General features: G+C 49.2%; 1 protein-coding gene across 1 annotated transcript in view; it reads left to right on the forward strand.

The window, feature by feature from the left end:
- Positions 1–17,440, forward strand: part of ANO2 (anoctamin 2) — a 378,292-nt gene extending 360,852 nt beyond the window's left edge. Inside the window, exons 21-25 of the mRNA XM_027593890.2 lie at positions 2,305–2,457; positions 2,833–2,885; positions 4,786–4,967; positions 14,491–14,596; positions 16,515–17,440. Coding sequence (XP_027449691.1) covers positions 2,305–2,457; positions 2,833–2,885; positions 4,786–4,967; positions 14,491–14,596; positions 16,515–16,784 — 764 coding nt within the window. The 3' untranslated portion in view covers positions 16,785–17,440. The remainder of the gene's footprint in view (positions 1–2,304; positions 2,458–2,832; positions 2,886–4,785; positions 4,968–14,490; positions 14,597–16,514) is intronic.
- Positions 17,441–18,990: the final 1,550 nt, after the last annotated feature.

Raw genomic sequence — 18,990 nt, forward strand, 5'->3', positions numbered from 1 at the left:
CAACTGACACCTGCCGGTCTCCTGGGGCCAGCTGAGAATCCACTGGGCATCAAGGACCATGGCAGAGACAGACTTGCATCAGCAAGAGCAATAACCCACAACTGTGGGCCCAAGCAAACTGCCAAATCAAAAGCAGTTCCATGCATGTTCTCTTTCTCAAAACTGCTGTGGTTAGGCATATCCCTCCGTGAACATTTTCTATTTTATTACTACTTTTTTAGTTTAGATCCTGGGTTTTCATTCTTTATTTGAATATCCTAGAATCTTGAAGTTTGTCCAAGAAAATGAGAATCACAGTATCATTACAAATCAGACCTCAAGAGGAATTTAAACCTGTCTCTTCAGAACTTATCAATGAGGATGCTGAAGCCCACTGAAGCAGAGAGAATTACCCAAGGACATATAGCTAGTGAGAAACATATCCAGGGCTAGAGGTCAGGCCTCCTGACTCTCATTCAGTGCTTATACCTTCAATTTGTGTCTGTTTAACATATCCGTATGCAGTATACATTGCAGCCACCTGTAAGTGTTGATATTTATCCCAGTAAGGGGATGAATAACAGATAACATTATTGAACAATTATTAAGTGGCAGAAATTGTTCTAAGCACTTGATTTGTGCAATATCACTTACCCTTGTGACAACCTAGATGGGCGTTGTCATCCTCGATTTGCAGTCAAAGTAACCAAGACCCAGAGAAGTTAAATAACTTGCCCTTGGTATGTAGGGGGTTCCTATTAGACTGTGGCTTTCTTGGGACTCAGGACTGTGGTCGCTGAACCCCTAGGGATGGATGGAGCCCGTGCCTGTCTAGTGGAAAAGAGGTGTGAGCACACAGTGAGGGCTGTAACAGAGGCAGGCACCAAGGTGGGGCGAGGGTAGAGCAGGAGGAAGATGGCAAGGAGATGGCATTTGAATGGTCTTGGGGATGCATAGATATTGTTAGCTGGAGAGCGGGTGCACAGGCGAGTGGGGGCACCTGCTGCCTTCAGGGAAGATCCCGAGGGGGAGAAACCCAGTGCCAGAAGGCAGAAGCTCAATGGCTGTGAGGGAGATGTGGAGAGATGGGGCTAGAGAGGTAGGTGGGGAGCAGACCGTGAAGTACTTGCCTCCCATGATAGGGAATTTGGCCTATAGCCAAGAAACAGAGGGGAGCCCACAGCCATTTTTATGATAGGTAAGTGACAGGATCAGACTATTGGGGGTTTTGAGGGAAGAGACTATAGAGGCCTGGGCAGACTGGTGACAGAGGAAGCAGTTAGGGGGTCATGCAGTTGCCCAGGCTGAAGTGATGAGGGGCTGGACACCGTACAGCCATCTGACTGGCTCAGGCTTCCTCCCCTCCTTTGCTCACACTGCTTCCTTGGCTTGGAATGCTCTCTTCAGTCCAGGCCCGTCTTTCAAGACCAAGCTCAGGTGTTTGATCTGGAGGCTCTCCTCAGTCCCCACCCTGAATAGGCTTGTGTTCCTCCTCCTCTGGGTCTCCGCTACCTCTGGTACATTCCTCGTTCTCTCTTGGCATGCAGAAAATCTCGGTGCACATCTTTGTGTACATTTCTCTCTTCTGCTTTACACCCAGCTCCCTGAAAGCAGGACCAGACCTTTGCCTCCTGAAATGCTTGGCAAGGTGCCTGACATTCAGTGAGCTCTCAATAAATGTGTGATGAATGAATAAACTTTCTAAATAAAGGCAGTGACTATGGATATGGAAAGAAGAGGCCAAATTTGGGAGGTGATTTTTTTTTGTTTTGTTTTGTTTTGTTTTGTTACATCAGGGGTTGGCAAACTATGGCCCACGGGCCAAATCCAGCCCACTTTATGTACTGCTTTTGTGAATAAAGTTTTATTGGAACATAGCCAAGCTCCTCTGTCCACGTGTTGTCTCTAGATGCTTTCACTCTACAATGGCAGAGTTAAGTCATTGTGACAAGACTGTGTGGCCTGCAAATGCAAAAATATTTACTATCTACTCACTTACTGAGAAAGATTGTCAACCTGTGAGTTAGAGGACCGGGATTAGTGACTGGAGATAAAGAGTGATGGAAAGGAGAGAGTCAAGACTTTTCCTTTTCTCACATCTCCTAACACAGAGCTTTGCTCTGGGGTGATTGCCTTGGCCTGTGGGCCTGCAGGCACTGAGAGAGAAAGACCCACGACTGTGGGGCAGGAGGAAAAAGGATCCTAGGAGACCAAGGGTGGGAAAGAGACCCCATAAGAAAGGACAAGGGGCCATAGCTGCAAGGCGAAGTTTACCTAGATCCTGCTTCTTCCTGGTGAAGCTTCCCACGCTCTTCTCTCTCTTAGTCATCCAGTTTGGCTTTGTCACCCTCTTTGTGGCCTCCTTTCCTCTGGCACCTGTGTTCGCCCTCCTCAACAATGTCATTGAAGTACGGCTGGATGCAAAGAAGTTTGTGACCGAGCTGAGACGGCCAGATGCCGTGAGAACCAAAGATATTGGTATGTCCCCTTCTTAGAGATCATGGCAGGCTCTCCGCCTCCGTTGGTCCCCTCGGGCTCCCTGCCACGACCTGCCACCACCGTCATACTCTGGATTCAGGAGGGCTGGGGGAAGCCCTTGCCTCTTTGTCCCTTGGAGCTCCTCATCCTCATATCTTTGGGCTCTGGGAGGCCTTTGTCCACACCCACTTGTCCAAACCCACCCTGGTTTCCAGACAGGGTGGCACCTAAGCCTTTCTAGGCAAGCCCGTTCCTGGGGGGCCCTGCAAACCTCCACTGGTGCCTTGCCCGCGGAGCATCACCCTGGGCTGCAGCCTTGTCAGTCACCAGGCCAAGGGTGGGAGTGAGCCAGACGCCCTGCTTTCTGTCTTACAGGGATTTGGTTTGACATTCTCTCTGGGATCGGCAAGTTCTCCGTTATCAGCAATGTAAGTGTTCCATCTGTGACACCCTAGCTGTATGGGAAGGGAGCTGCACAGTGGGCCTCCAGAGGAGCTTAGGTCTTCAAAGCAGGGTACCAGCCCTTGTTACCTCCCAGCCTTTTCGTTTTGGAGCTTTGTTCAAGGCAGCTCCCTGGTTAATAGTGCGTACATGCCTTCTAACTCATCAGGCTGTGGCCAGGGCTCTGTGACTTTCTCGTTAATTTCACGACACGAAGGAAAGATAATTATCCACCGGAATGCATACCTTGGCCTTAAGAGTCAAAATCTGATCTCTCCTCAGAGCCAAGAATAATGAGGAAAGAATTCCGCCTATCTATCCATCTCTTTCCTTTCTTTTTCTACTCCCGAGCTAAACAATACCTGGACCGTTGCCCGGGCCATGGTTCCTAATTATGGTTCCTCTAAGCTGTCAATGTGAAGTCGTAATTATTCCCAGGGACTCTGGCACGTGTAGGTTAAGATAGGACATCCAAGAAGAGGGGTCCTACCTGTTGTGACCTCCTTAACTGCCTTGCCAGACACGTCCACGTTTCTGAGGAAATCTTGCTGGGCCCAAACCAATGGCAGCTTTGGCTTCTGCTTCCTGTGTGGATGGTGGCCGGGTAGGGCCTTTTGTTGGAGGAAAGTCCTGCTGGCCTGGTGCATACCAAGAAAGCCACCACCCATTTTCCCCCGGGAGAAAAACTTTGGTTCTGGCTGTGACTTGGTTGCCTATTAAGGCATTTTATAATGACTAGAGAGGCATGAGGAGAAGCAGAGAGAATCAGCCCACTGCATTTTGAATGCTCGGTGTAGGAAGTGCACATCTTAAGGCTGACAAATAAGGTGCAATTTGGAAACTAGATCAGTAGATATTTTAGAGTTGTGTTACCTAGAAAAGAGGCCTTGCATACTAGGCACTTTCCATCATACAACAGAATGACAAGAAATCTTACCTCCCTGGCCTAAGACTTCTTTATCTGTAAGAATGGGAGAGCATAAGATTACCCTCCAAAAAGGATCATTCTGGAAATTAACTGGGAAGATGAAAGGACCTATAGCAAGTGCTCAGTAAGTTACTCATTCTCAAATATGGTTATGGCCATCCACACTCATATATACATTTAGAAAACAATGCCTAAACTACATTTTTTTTTAAAAGGGCTTTAACTGTTGGTGCAGAATACAGTATAAACACCTGCCAGAAAGATTTCAGATTTTCTTTGCAGAAAGTACCTCCATGTTCAAACATGCAATCATTCACTCGTTGTTTGGTTTGCTCCATAGACATTTATAGAACACTTAAATATGTCAGACAGTGCGTTGGGTACGTGTGGTGGGATCAGGCAAGGCCCACTCCTTCCCCCTCTGGGTCTCCGTGTTCCTATGTCAAATGGATGAAAGAACAACTTCCATTACATGCTGTGCTAAAAAGCGTTGAGAGACAATGGTCAAATGGAGGGAACTATGGCACCATATCCCTGGGATTCCTGGTTCTCTGGTGTCCCCCAGAGACAGAGGTTCATGGTCATCCAATGTCCTTCCATATCACCTGAAAGTGGCCCTCTTATCATGATCAGTAATTTTCTCAGAAAATCTTCCACTCTGCCTTGGCTTGGCCAACACCAGTGTCAACTCAAATATCTCAGAGGTGCTCATTCCCTCCAGAACCCAACAATCCACACTGGCTTAGCATCCTTAGCAACCAGCCACTGTCTAGTGGGTTCACTTACACATACCAAAGGTGGAAAAGCTGCATGAGCTCAGAGTAAGGACTTCTCTAGCAGAGCGATGCCTCTGGATGGGGAGCCCAAGGGGGACCAGTCTCTCAGCCAGAGGGAGCCTGCCCCACCTGGACAGCCTCCATCCTGACCGCCCCTCAAGCACCTGTGCTTCTGTACTTCAGGCTTTTGTCATTGCTGTCACCTCCGACTTTATCCCCCGCCTTGTGTACCAGTACGCCTATAGTCACAACGGGACCCTGCACGGCTTTGTCAACCACACCCTCTCCTTTTTCAACGTCAGCCAGCTGAAGGAAGGAACGCAGCCAGAAAACTCACAGTTTGACCAAGAGGTTCAATTCTGCAGGTAAAGTAATTGGGAGGAGGAGGGTGGCAGCAGGTGACCAGAAGTGGTAGATCCAAATTATTATCTGGAAGATCTAGATATATATCACTCTCCGCTCCCTCTTTCTCCTACCCTCAGCCCCCCAAGTCACTATAAATCAATTTCAATAAATCGATAAATATTTATTGAGTGCCTTTTGCCAGACACTACAGAGCAAAGAAGTATATAGCCTTGTCTTTACCACCAAGGAGTTTGTGGTCTGGTTGGAAGAAGCAAGCAGAGCAGATAGGACAGAGCCGGCTATTCAGGGATTCTATCTAGTGTGGACCAGGAGCACTGTGGGTGTTCAGAGGAGAGGAAAATCGGTGGGGGCTAGAAAGGAGAGGGTAGGCTTCCTGGAGGGCCCAGGAGGAGTTGTAAGACAGAAAGAGAGGGTATGCTAGGTGGGGAGTCAGCATGGGCTAAGTTGTGGGGTGAGGATGAATTTGGGGTGTTAGGTGAACACTTAGGGGTTAGGTAATGTAGTTAGGAAGAAGAGCACTTAAAAGATAATAAAAAGGAATAATATAGGAAATACAATATATCAAAACTCCTAGGATAGTATAAGCCAAAGCATTGTTGAATTTGAATAGGTAGGATGAAGTCGATAATGGGAAATCTTGATGTATTCCAGGCATTGTAATGTGATGTGATAGGAAGTTACCTTTTTAGTACCAGGAATGATAGATAAAGTGTAGGCTTAGGACAATTAGTCTCAGAGAGAAGGATGGACTAGAATTGGGGGAACTCAGGGAGGGCAGCTGAGCTGCCGCCGTCAGTCAGCCATGAACCATGGCGGGCATAGCCCAGAGTGGTGGAAGGAATTAGGAGGAGGTGAGGGGATGAGCTATTTACTGTAATACATGACAGCATTGGTGGCAAGAGACATAGAAGGAGCCCGAACCAAGGATATCTCTCACAGTTAGGCTGAAGTCAAAGGTGGGTCCATTGACAGTGATGGGGAAGATGCTAAAAGAATCCAATTTTATGGTACATATGATGAATTTGATTTCAAGCACATCGATTAAAAAAGTGGTGGGAAAGTTTTCACCTAACTCCGAGACACAATAAGCTGGAATTCCTGAGAGGTCCAGGTCAGAGTCATGATTGAAAACCACCAGCACGGGGATCATGGAAGCCAAGAAACAGAAAATTCTCCACTATTAACCCAAGAAAGGCAAATAAAGAGAACAGAGGAGAATGAACTCTTTAACCGTTTTGTACCCTCGTGAGATGATAGTCCCCATGAAGAGCTTGAGCAAAGATCACATCTCATATTTTAAAAAATAGAGCAATAACTACAACAAAAACCAAAACCTAAGAAAGGTATTGAGGGCTTTTCCTGGCCATCCCCAAGCATGTCTGATGTAAGAGCTGGTGATCCCTCCATCGAAGAAGCCATACCCTGGGTGCATCCGTCGTGCATTCGCACTTGGTACCTAAGGCCCGCCATTCGTGCAATGGCTGCTCAGGTTCAGACTCACAGTCTGATGCCACACAGGAGAGAAAATGAATTGGTCTTCCCAACCCAGATGACTGAGTGATGCAGCCTTACCAATGCGTGATTAAATGGTCCTAGCCGGGATAACTGTAGGGTTCCACTCTAGCCAACCGGGAGGAGACTCAAAACCGGGGACCAGATCTAAGATCAGGTAAGTAAACTTATTCACAGATCTTGATTTATGTCAGCCTAGATGTTTCCAGTATTTGCCCATCTGAAGCTATAAAGAGTCTCACTCTGGGACTGAGGTCCTCTGCTGCTACATGATGCACTGCCCAGGGCCGCTCCGCTGTACGCCTGGCATACCAGACTGTGATACCAGGTGTTACATTCTGGCCTACAGGTCCGAGAAAGACATAGTTCCACTATACAGAGGCTGTGTCCCAGCTCGAGGCTTTTCTGGTGGCATCTAGACTGGCTCCAGCAGGGTACATGAAGTCAGTCAGCAGTCAGCACTGAAAAGTAATATTTACAAAATCATTTTTATAACCGGAAGGTATAGAAATGGTCTTGTTGAAGCTCCTCATTCTACATAAAAAGAAACCGAGGCTTAGAAAGGTGAAGAATTCTCTGAGTTACTGAGGTTTCCCTGACAGATTCTGAAGTAAAACTCACATTTATCCAAGAATGCAGGCTCAATCCCCAGGTGCAGTGGGAGCAACACCAGTGTGGGTTGTGTGGGGAAGCAAGGCTCACTGTGTTTTTTTTTTTTTTTGCTCTTTTAGATTGATTGATTGATTGATTGATTGATTTGAGAGCGAGAGAAAGAGCACAGATGGGGAAGGGCAGAAGGAAGAGGGAGAGAGAGAAACTAAGCAGATTCCCCACTGAGCATGGAGCCTGATGCCCAACTCAGTCTCTTGACCCTGAGATCATGACCTGAGCCAAAAGCAAGAGTTGGACACTTAACCCACTGAACCACCCAGGTGCCCCCTGTGTGTTTCTTTTTCTTTCTTTCTTTCTTTCTTTTCTTTCTTTCTTTCTTTCTTTCTTTCTTTCTTTCTTTCTTTCTTTCTTTCTTTCTTTCTTTCTTTCTTTCTTTCTTTCTTTCTTTTCTTTCTTTCTTTTTCTTTCTTTCTTTCTTTCTTTTCTTTCTTTCTCTTTCTTTCTTTCTTTCTTTCTTCTTTCTTTCTTTCTTTTTCTTTCTTTCTTTCTTTCTTTCTTTCTTTCTTTTTCTTTCTTTCTTTCTTTCTTTCTTTCTTTCTTTCTTTTCTTTTCTTTTTTCTTTTCTTTTCTTTCTTTTCTTTCTTTCTTTTTTTCCTTCCTTCCTTACTTCCTTCTTCTTTTTCTTTTTCTTTTTTTTTAGAGGGAGAGAGAGAGCACAAGCAGGGGGAGTGGCAAGAAGAGGGAGAAGCAGGCTCCCCACTGAGCAGGGAGCCTGATGCGGGGCTCAATCCCAGGACCCTGGGATCATGACCTGAGCTGAAGGCAGACGCTTAACTGACTGAGCCACCCAGGCATCCCATCCCCCTGTGTGTGTTTCTTTAGTTGGTCTAGAAGGACTGAGGGTCTGTGACCTTGCTTCTGACCATCAGATCTCCCAGAAACACTATGAATATGCTTTCCAGATATATCAGGGGCTTAACTAGCTTAAACATAAAAGGACTTTAATGGGCCCCCAAAGCAAGACTTAATTCCAAACAGGTCTGCCTAAATCAGATCTTTCTCTACCTCCCTCCCAACTCTACTCCAGTCAATGACTGGATTATGACAGCCAGCAGCTACTGGGTCCAAGTCCAAGTGGGAACATACCTCTCTCCCAGTGATCCTGCAAAAATCTCATCCGCTAGGACCAGTATGCATGCCCTCCCCAGAACCAATCACGGTAACCAGAGGAGGAGTTGGGGGTTGGAGGTGAAATGATCTCCATCTGAGGCACAGAGTAGGAGGTAGTGCCCTGGTGAGAAGTTAAGATGAATGGCTACAACAACAAAGCCCAGCATACCAGGTATTATTAGTACACGTGGAGCAGATCAAGCTTTGTTGTAACCATTTCAGAGTCACGGACTCCCCAGCCTGCTGCAAAGCCCCGACTTCGACTCTTCTCTTCCTCGTTTCCGTGCAAGCTGATGGGATCATGGCTTATTGGCGGCCCATTAAAAAACAACAACAAACAAAACAAAAACCTCTTCCAGCAAAGGGGCAGAATTATTACTGGGTGCACGAGTAGGAAGTGCATTTTATATTTCTGCTAAGAAAATGTATCTGCAAGGTCACACCAAAATGATTTCTGGAGCATCTGTCATGTTTCCTTACTCAGTACCAGTAAGGATTATGGGTTCGCTGTGCAACCATTTTTGAGACCTTACAATAAAGGCTTGTCGTTGGTTCCATAATGAGGAATAAGACACAAGGCCTCCCTCAAGAATTCTAGATGAGGAGACGAGCAAGTAAGCAAGCTTTAATAATTTATAATAGGGTAGATTATTATTATTAAATTATAATCTAGCTTTAATAATTTAAAATAGGGTAACTGCGAGGAGCTCTGAGAGCCCTGAAGAAGGAGGCATGCATCTAACCCAGACCTAAGTATTGTGTGGAAGCTTCAAGGGAGCTAAAACCTGAAGGTCGAATGGCGCAAGTTTGGCCAGACTGATGCTCTAGTCGATGCTCCTCATTCACAGGACCAAGCCAGCCTGGGAGGGGTGGGAAGAGTGCTGGGGGACTGGAAGGGAGCCTCAAGTGGTGAAGGAGGTCCAGGGAGAACAAGGCCTTCCAGGTAGACGGGCTCCTTGGTGCTTGGTGGTGGGAGCTGGAGTGTTGGATAAGCTGAGGGGCAAGGCGGGAAGAGAATACAGAAGCCAGACCAAGAAGAGCACGGTGGTCATATGGAGGTGCGTGGACTCCCTCTTAGGGCAGTGGGGAGCCACAGGGAGCAGGGATGAGATCATACTTTTCTTTGGTGTTCTCTCTGGCTGCAGTGTGAAGACCGGGGGGGTACATTTGAAATAAAGAGATGCTCCACTCTATGGTGTAAGCAGGTGTCCAGACAGCAGGGTCAGCCTATCATCTAGATATCACATAGGTGTCTTTGGGGCTACCTTTTCCTAGATGGATAATAATTGTTGGTGGAAATCTCTGCCTCAGTGGGTCCTGCTCACTGCGTGCTGTGTGAACTTGGCTGGCTCACCAGAGTCTCAGAAAGTGGTGGCATAACCTACTGATGTTGTAAGCCAGGAATCATCAGTGGCTGTAAGAAGTAGAAATGCAGGAGAATGAGAGAGAGAGAGAGAGAAGGAGAGGGAGGGAGAGAGAGAAAGAGGGAGGGAGAGAGAGGGTGGGGAAGGGAGGGAGAGAAGGAGAGAGAGCTCTGGAGCTAGCTCCAAAGCCAGTGTTTAAAACTGCTTCCGTGGTGGGAAATGAAGTTTGCCCTGATTTTCTGGCAAATAATGTTGGGAACTCGATGACCCTTCTTATTCTTAGCTTTCAGTGACCTCTGGAGATAAATGTGGTCAAATAAAACTGAGGTCTCGGGCTCCAACTCAGCCTTGCCAGGGATAGAGGTATCTTAAAAATAGCAGTAAAAGTTAGGACAAGTCTCCAGCTGCCCATTTGAGATGCATTCCCAGCATTTTTGGAGCAACGTTTGCTTCAGTCCTTTCGCTGCTCTGGCAGGGCTGCTTCATAAACAGTCCAATGACGTCAGTCTGCGGGCAGGGGCAGTGGCTATTGACAGGGCAGAAGGGCTACCATCCGTCCTGGAGGGCAGATGGTGGCCCAGGCTCCTGGCTCCACTGGAATGGAGCAGAGGGGCTGGCAGGGGAGGGCCTGGCCAGGGATCTGGGTCCCGGAAACTGGGGAGCCTACTTGGGCATGGCCAACCCAATGGGCCTGCTGTGGGGGTGCTGAGCATCCTTGGGTGGCGCCTGCCGGGTTTCTCCACAGGGCCTGAGTTCTTTCATATCCCCAGGTCACATGAAAAGTCTTTGAAGAGGCGAGTTCTCTTCAGTGCATGGCTGTCTCTTCATCTGCTCCTCGCTGAATCCAGAGGAAGAGTCAGCTTTTCCGGGCGTTGCCTTTCCTGATCTTTATCGACCCCTGGATTAACGTGGTTCTCATTACTTCCCAATTGCTTGTACTGTTCTCCCTTGTTAAAGGCCAATCTCAGAAGGCAGTTTGAAGTAGCTCAGATGGTATGAAAATATTGTATGTAATTGTGTTTAGCATTAATATGACATTAATTTCCATTGGGACTATTAAAACAATTTTTTTAAACATACCACTGTTTAGAGTTGAGAAATGTTTTTACTAACTGATTCATAATGTAACTAAAACCTCATTTTTGGAAAAAGCCATCCCTGATTGTTGATGACTAACTCCTCAGTTTGTTACTTCGGCACCCTTCCTGCCCACGGCGATTTTGGATGCTGATGAATTGTGGCAGATGTTCCTGTCACTGTCACTGGCCACCCCTGCAAGTGAGGATGGGAGGGGGACATCTAAGCCAGGAGTCTCTCTTCCCCCTTGACACCTCAGTGTCCCCATCTATAAAAATGGGGACACGGAATGAATAATTTCCAAAGATTCTTTTCTGCTTCTTCCTTAAAAAATTTAATATTTCATGATACATGTAACATACTAAAAACCCTAAACATTACAGGCAGCCTCTCTGACTCTGTCCCACGTCCACCCTACCCTCTGCCTGGTCCTAGGCACCTCCCCAATAGTACTCACCGCAAAGCATTTGTGCGTGTCTTTTGCAGACTTTTCCGTGCGTTAACACCAAGTGAGCTCATAGAACCTTTATGGGGTTTCATGGCTTTGTTTTATAATAATGAAATATATTTTGAATTAATGGGAACCTTATTTCTTTAAGTAGTATATAAATTCAACTCCATGTGATTCTTCATAGTGTTAGAACAATCTAGATATAATCTTAAAGTAATTTAAAGCTAAATTATAATAATGAGTTTTGTACCAGTTTCACTTACTGTATATGAGTCTGTCTCAGTTAACACTGTAATTTTGCTCCTCAAAGCTTAGTATAAAAATGTGTTTGGGTCCCCCAAATATTGCCATTAATTATATCCTTTTGAAATTATGATTTTTTTATCATAAAAGCAATTCTGTATACATATGTATATATACAAAAGGAAAACATTTTCTTCATAGTACTGACCCCATCCTCTCCCAGAAGAAACCATTGTGTTTGTTCTCTGTGGAAGCCTCCAGAAATCACAGTCACATGCATTGTCTTATTTAATTTTCACTGTGCTTTCCTTTAACATTTAATGTACACGCACGAGCACGCATGTATGTGTTCATTTATTTATGGTTGGTGGGCGAGAGCTGGAGCACTTCTGTGTGCTCAGCATGGAGATGCACGTTTTTACTAGCTCCATTTTAAAGATTAGAATGCTGAGGTTCAGAGATGAGAAACAGGTTTCTTGGGGTCTTATGGCTAGTAAGTGACAAAGGCCACTCCCAGTGCACACTTGTTTTTTAGACACCCTAGTGGTTTTGTGTTTTCAAGTAAAGCTTTCTGGAAATATCTATGTGACTCTTTCCCCAGACCTTTGATTCAATGGATGTGTTTGTTAGATTTTAAAAATGTTTTGGACACTCAGGGAGGGCAAAGGGACATCTCCAAAATCTGTGGTGAGTTAGTATCAGAGGTGGGACCAGAATTAGATTATTTATGGCTTCTTTTCAGACTGGGAAAAAAGAGGGATGAGCAGTGGCTCCTAGAGCAAGGTCAGTGAGCAGCTGTTCCTTCACTGATGGAGCTAGAGCACAAGGGAAACAGATTTTGATTGTAGCGGGAGGGATGGGGCTGGACCTGGGAAAGGGTGTCCCCATGGCACAGAGTGGGCGTATGTGTCGCACCCGTCCTCCTGAGATCTTGAGAAGAGTAAATCCCCTTTTGCCTTGGGGTCCTTTGGGGGGCAGCTGGAGGGAAGTGAGCCTGAGCTTTTTCCCACCCCAAGGTGTCCTCCATTTAGCCATGCTCTCCCTCTCTCCCGTTAGCAAGCCTAGTCTAGAGCTGGCCGTGCTTCTGTCCTCAGCCTCGGATGGATATGCTGAATCCCGTCGTGTTTTGCTGGGCTGCAGTTAGCTTTGCTTTTCATCCGGATGTCAAAGCAAGCCTGCAACAGCTGTGATCAGCTGTTGGAAAGGGGAGGTGGGGAAGGGGCAGCTCCTGGCCTCCTGCCCAACCCTAGTCGACTGCTTACTGTCCACGTCTGTTTGTCTCTTCCTGTTGTTGACTCTGTCGCTCTGCCTTTTTCTTTCTGGCTGTGTACATCTCTTTTCCTTTTCCTCTTTTTTCCTTCTCTTCTTCCTGCATCTCTCTGTGGACAGTTGGAAGCCCCATGCTTTTACCCGGATCTTTTAGGGCAGCTGGCTCATTCCAGGGGGAGAAGGGACAGAAAGCACCCATTTCTAGGGTGCCTGGGTGGCTCAGTCCATTAAGCATCTGACTCTTGATTTCAGCTCAGGTCATGATCTCAGGGTGGTGGGATCAAGCCCCATGTTGGGCTCCGCGCTCATTGGGGAGTCTGCTTGAAATTCTCTCTCTCCCTCTGCTCCTCCCCCTACTCTCTCTCTCTCTCTCTCAAGTAAGTAAATAAATCTTAAAAATAAATCTTAAAAAAAAAAAACCAAAACACCCATTTCTGAATCCCCCACCTCAAACCACAGCTCTTGGACAGGTGCTTTGCGACAATAGAGGAAAGGCCTGCCTTCAGCCAGACTGGGATTCTTGCCTTGACTCTAGTCCTTGCTGGCCATGAGAGAGACCTGGGCAAGTAACTGACCTTCTCTGAGCCTCAGTGTCCCCCGTATTCATTCTATGGGGATATCGGTGCCTGCCGGAAGATGCTATGGAGACTGAATGGGAAAGCTCCCAGAAAAGCTCCTGGCTCCGTTCGGTGTAGGTCGTTTTCCTTGTTGGCTCCTCCTCAGACAGAGTCCCCCGCCCTGCCTTCCTCAGCAGCCCTGAGTCCCACTCCTTCCCCCAGGGCTTGTTTTGCTTTGACTAAGCCTCAAAGATCTGTTGAATTCCGTGGAGAAAACAGTTCCATGAAGGGTCATAATTCTTCTGGTACCAGCTCTTGTCACTTGTCCAGGCTTAGAAAAAAGTGAGTCTGAGAAAATGAGCCTTTTTTTGGGGGGGGTGGCAGAGGGGGTGGAAGAGAGAGAATCTCAAGCAGGCTCCCTGCTGAGCCTGATGTGGGGCTTGATCTCAGGACCCTGAGATCATGACCTGAGCCAAAATCAAGAGTCAGAAGCTTAGCTGACTGAGCCGTGCAGGTGCCCCGAAAATGAGCAGTTTTTAACATGAGTCATCACAGAATGGGGGTGAAAAGACAGCAGTGAGGAAAATCTCTCCGTGGGTCTGAGAAAGAGGCGTGAGCTCATGTCAGACACTGACCTTTTGTTTCTTAAGCCACATGGACAGATCATAAATGTGGTCAGTAGAAGAGGATACTGACCAACCATCACTATTACCACCATTCCCCCAAATTCACTCAGCCTTGAGCTTGGTTTGAGTCAGCCTTCCTTGGGGTGCAAGAATGAAGTCGCCTCTATGGCCATGGTCCCAAGGCAGCCAGCCAGGAAGGAAGCCTGGGGTTGTCTGCAGCCACCTGTGTCATCCCTGAGCCCAGGGCCTGCTGAGAGCTGTCCAAAGTTTCTGGGCATCTCCCTCCCCTCTTGAGCTCATGGCCAGTGGGGCCAACATAGACCACTGTGCTGGGCTCTTCTCATGATTCCTGGGCTCCTCTGGAAGAAGAATCCAGACACCAGAGGAAGCCGTGGGGGATGTTCAAGAGAGAGAGTAGGAAAAAGGCATTTCCAGGTCAACACTGGGCTTTTTTTAGGACTTTGGTCCTTTTATTCCATGGACGCTTGTTGGTGGGGCTGTGAATTCCTCCCTCCTTTCTTCCTCCTATTTCCCAAGTCTGGGAGCCTGGGGCTTACAGGCTGTTCTGATCCTTGAGGATCAGAAGCACCCCCTTCCCCCCGTCTCTTCCCAGTCTTAACACCACATTTCTCTCTGGGCAGGTTTAAGGATTACCGAGAGCCGCCTTGGGCCCCGAACCCATATGAGTTTTCCAAACAGTACTGGGCCATTCTGTCTGCCCGTCTGGCTTTCGTCATCATCTTCCAGGTGAGTTGTTCAGATAAGGAATAGAATCTGGGCTGCAGGGGTAAAGACAGCCGCGTCTCCTCGCCTGCCCCTCTGCCCCATGCTTTCAGGGCACTGTGACACAGGGGTCTCTGCAAGTGGAGGAGGCAGGGAGCACTCTCAAGAGGACTTCCATTAATGGATGGATTTGCAGAAAGAGAATAGAACGCAGAGTAAGGTTACAAGACAGATGTGGGGTAAGATGCAGGGTGGAGATAGAGTCCCATTTAGACCTAAGACAAGAAAGGAAGCGAGAAGAGCAGTGGGGACCAGAGTCTCAACCCTACTGTAGACAAACAGAGCCCACGTGGCCTCTGCAGCTCAAGAAAGGGCTCGAGTTCTGAACCATTCTTCTAGCTCTCGGCTGGCTCCCTCCTTTGTTAGCATGCTCCGGCCCCTGAGACATATGGTGGGGAGGGCCCCAGAGCCATCCGGCCATGCCTCCATGGATGAATAGCAAACTCGAGCCCTGCGATCGCTATCTCTGACAATAGCCGTAGCTCGGGTTGCATGGCCGAGATCTGCGGGTATGCGGCCCCAGGTCCCACTTGGGGTCCTGCCGCCCTTCAAGAGGGGCTGGAGTGCGAGCCCAGATCCTTTTCCCTTCCACTCCCTCAGGCTTTTGTATTCCCTGAAGGCAGATCTCTGGGGGGCTCTAAGATATCCTGGCCTGACCCCGGCCCAGGAAGTAGAGAAGCCCATCGGCTAGTCTTTCACCTAAAGAAGACAGTCATTCTTGCTCTGGGGAGATGGGGCGATGGATTTGAAAAGCTGCTTCCCCCTGCAGGCGTCCCCTGACTTTCCCACAGGTCACGTGGAACACTTGATAACACTGTGAAAGTTGGTTTAAGGGGAGAGTGTGGCTTGAAGCCATTCTAGAGCATGAAAGGCACCCAGGAGCCCCTGGACGCAGCAGCTGGTCCGCTGGCCCTCCCCTGGGCCCCTAGGTGCGGGGGAGGGTCAAGGTCAAGGTGGGAATAGGTTTGGAGCCTGGAAGACAGCCGTGCCCTAGAGATCTCGTCTGGGGCTCCGTCGCTGTCCCTGGATCTCAGAGTGCGCGTGTGCCTGGCGGGCAGAGAATGCCCCAGCTCAGGGGGCAAACTGGGTGGGAACTGGGCTATGAAGGGAGCTGCCATGTACCGGGCTGAGCTGGCACTGTTGTGAGGTATTTGCCACTTCCGTGGAAAGTGCTCCAGGAATGTTTGCAAGCGCAGGGGTGGGGCTCAGCAGGTGGAAGAAGGAAGCCAGTTACCAGCGTGCACAGAAGCTGAGAATGGAGAAGGGGCAGCTGCAGGCGGGGGCCCTAGACCGACCGGTGTGGCCCGCTCAGCGGGATGGGAGAGAGAGCGGGATCGGGTGAGGGCGAGGTTGGCTGAGGCCAGAAGTCAGCACAGAAACCAAAGGTCCATCTTTGACCTGGAGGACTGACGCCGGCTGGAAGCCAGAGAGGAACAGCGGGCTCGGGGGGAGCCCTGGGGGGGACCAGCAGGCCCTGTGCCCACTTCCCAGGGAGTGCTGGAGCAGGGCGCCTGCAGGCTGAGAGGCCGGGCAGGAAGGACAGGAGGGGGCCAGCAACAGCCCCGCCCCATGTGAGGCACTGACTGGTGTCATCCTCACAACAGCTCGGGGGGCAGGTACTTATTACTGCTCCACTTTCTATATGGGGACGCTGTGGGGCACCTCTGCCCACCGGCTCGGGGCACCTGCTAGAAAGTAGCAGAGCCAGAAGGGCACGGCAGTGTCCTGCTCCTGGGTCTGTGCTCGCCACCGCCCCTGCCCCCGCCTTGGTGCCACACCGCCCACCCCACTCTGATGGGCAAGGGTGACTGTCGGTGGGGGAGCCCTGGTGCCCCACTGCGCTGGGCCTCTCCTCTCAACCTCTCTCCCTGGCTTTTGGCAGAACCTCGTGATGTTCCTGAGTGTCCTCGTGGACTGGATGATTCCCGACATCCCCACGGACATCAGCGACCAGATCAAGAAAGAGAAGGGCTTGTTGGTGGACTTCTTCCTGAAAGAGGAGCATGAGAAACTCAAGCTGACAGACGAGCCAGCCCAGAGGAGCCTGGGAGGGGGGCGGCGCAGCACGAGCCGGGCGTCCAGCTCTGCACCCTCAGGCCGGAGCCAGCCGGGCAGCATCGCATCCTCTGGTTCTCAGCACACAAACGTGTGAGCCAGCCAGCCCCGCTTAGGGACCGCCGCAGCTGCCAGGGACCTCACAGAGCGTGGCTGTGCACCTGCACGGGCCTCCTGGCCTGCGTCTGCCAGGGTCTGGCCTGCCGGGGTCTCAGCAAGGTGTGCGTGTGCAGAGAGAGAGAGAGGCTAGAGCGAGCGAGAGAATGAGCACAGGCAGGAAAAGAAATGGGGCTGCTTCTCAGAAACTTCAAGCTTAAGTTTCTTTTAGGTCCTCTTTGTATCCTTCTGGGGGCTTGGGGCCCTATTTTGAGTCACGTGGTGAAAGAACTGGGTGTCTCTACCCCCGAGCTCCCAGGCGCCATGAGCCTTCCCTGCATTCCCTCAGGTGTCCTCTCTCGGGCGGCCACAGGCTGGGAGAGAAGCGAGCCCCCATCCTGAGGGATCCTTCACCCCTTCCCACCATCTCCCTGAGCAGACCCCTCTGAGTCTTTGCAGCCAGGGCTGTCACAGCACCAGTGGATGCAAATTAAGTCACAGGGCTGAATGCTATGGCCACTGGACTTGATGTTGAGTGGCAGAGGTCCAAACCCGGGCTTGTCTCCAGTTCATGTTGCGGGGATGCTTTGAGCTTGTGCAACTAACCATCACTTAATGCAGGTTCAGATCTAAAGTAATAAAGTAAATGGAAACATTCTTTATAAAGATACGTCTCGTCTTTTTTTTTTTAAGATTTTATTTGAGAGACAGAGATAGTAAGAGAGATGGGGAGCAGGGAGGAGAGGGAGAAGCAGGCCCCCCGCTGAGCAGGGAGCCTGATGCGATGCAGGACTGGATCCCAGGACCCTGGGATCGTGACCTGAACTGAAGGCAGATGCTTAACGACTGAGCCACCCAGGTGCCCCCATCTCCTTGTCTTTGAGTCTCTCTCTTTCTGTCGCTTCCTACCAATATTTATTGAGCACCTACTACATCCCAGATGCTGTTCTCAGATGAGAGATATAGCAGAGTTCAAGAGAGAAGATCTCTGCCTCATGGAGCTTACTTTCTGCGGAGAGACAGACAATAAGCTGATGGATATTTAGGATTTCAGCTAGTAAATAGGGGCTAAGGAGAAATATAAGAAAGAAGAGAAATGTGAAAGCACAAGAGGTATGGGGCTTACCATTTTACATATGAATTAATGACAAGCCCAAGATGGTTCAAAAGTTACATCTTTGAACCTTGGTGGGGGGTGAGATTTTCAAGTATGGTTGCATGCAAAGACCAAACATCGTTCATTATTGTCTTTCACACACCTCAACCCCACCTGCTCTGCAGAAACCAGTTGCATGGTCCTGTTTCTTGGGACCCGGCCCCGGTCCAACTCAGTGTCTGGATGGAAGCTTCGACGAGGGCCACATTCCAGAGGAGAGCTGAGTGTTCTCAGGTTTCAGCACACCTGGTGATCTCAGGGCCCACGAGTGCTGGGCTGGTCATCCTTGCTGCTCCCCGTGGCTTCTGTTGCCTCCTGGCCACATGCAGGGTGGCACTGCCACCAACTCTTACTCTGGAAAGTGGTCCCTTCTTTTATGGGGACACCAGGGCACAGCTTTAGTGGGGGCAGCAGACAAGGCTGTCCCACGCCCCCCACATACCAGTAGTCCTACACTACACTTTAACCACGTCACGCCTCTGTGGTCACGCTCAGCATGTGAGCCTCGATGCACACTCCGGTATTATCAAAACAGAACACTGCATTGCCCTACAACAGGCTTCCACTAACTTGGGGAGAGGGCAGTGGCCCACAGGAGAGAAATTTCACCTCAGGAGCGTTAAAGACATGGAGATTCCAGGCCCATAAAAAGGAGGCTCTCCCCAGGGACGAGTCCTTCCAGGGTGGGTGGGGTTGGTATTTCCACACTGAGGGTCCAGGCCGCCTCCAGCACCAAGACACCACCTGCGCGCTGACTGCAGCTGGCTCAGGACCCCACCTTTCTTCCCTCTTTTTTTCCAAGCAAACGTTTTCATATGATCACAGAGGTGCCACTTGCACCCCGAGTCAGACGATCAGAAAACCAACGAAGAAGAAAGCAAAGTCACCCACAGTCCCCCAAATTTAGAATCAACATCAGCAATTGCTGTGTTTCCTTCCAGACTCTCATCCCTCTCAAACGGATGCGTATTTTTAGTTACAATTCCACGGTATATGCTGTCTTGCTGTTTCCACTTTGTGTATCTCATCAATCCTTTTGTCCTGTAAATTT

Source organism: Zalophus californianus, chromosome 9 (assembly GCF_009762305.2).
Source record: "Zalophus californianus isolate mZalCal1 chromosome 9, mZalCal1.pri.v2, whole genome shotgun sequence".
NCBI classification, from domain to species: Eukaryota; Metazoa; Chordata; class Mammalia; order Carnivora; family Otariidae; genus Zalophus; species Zalophus californianus.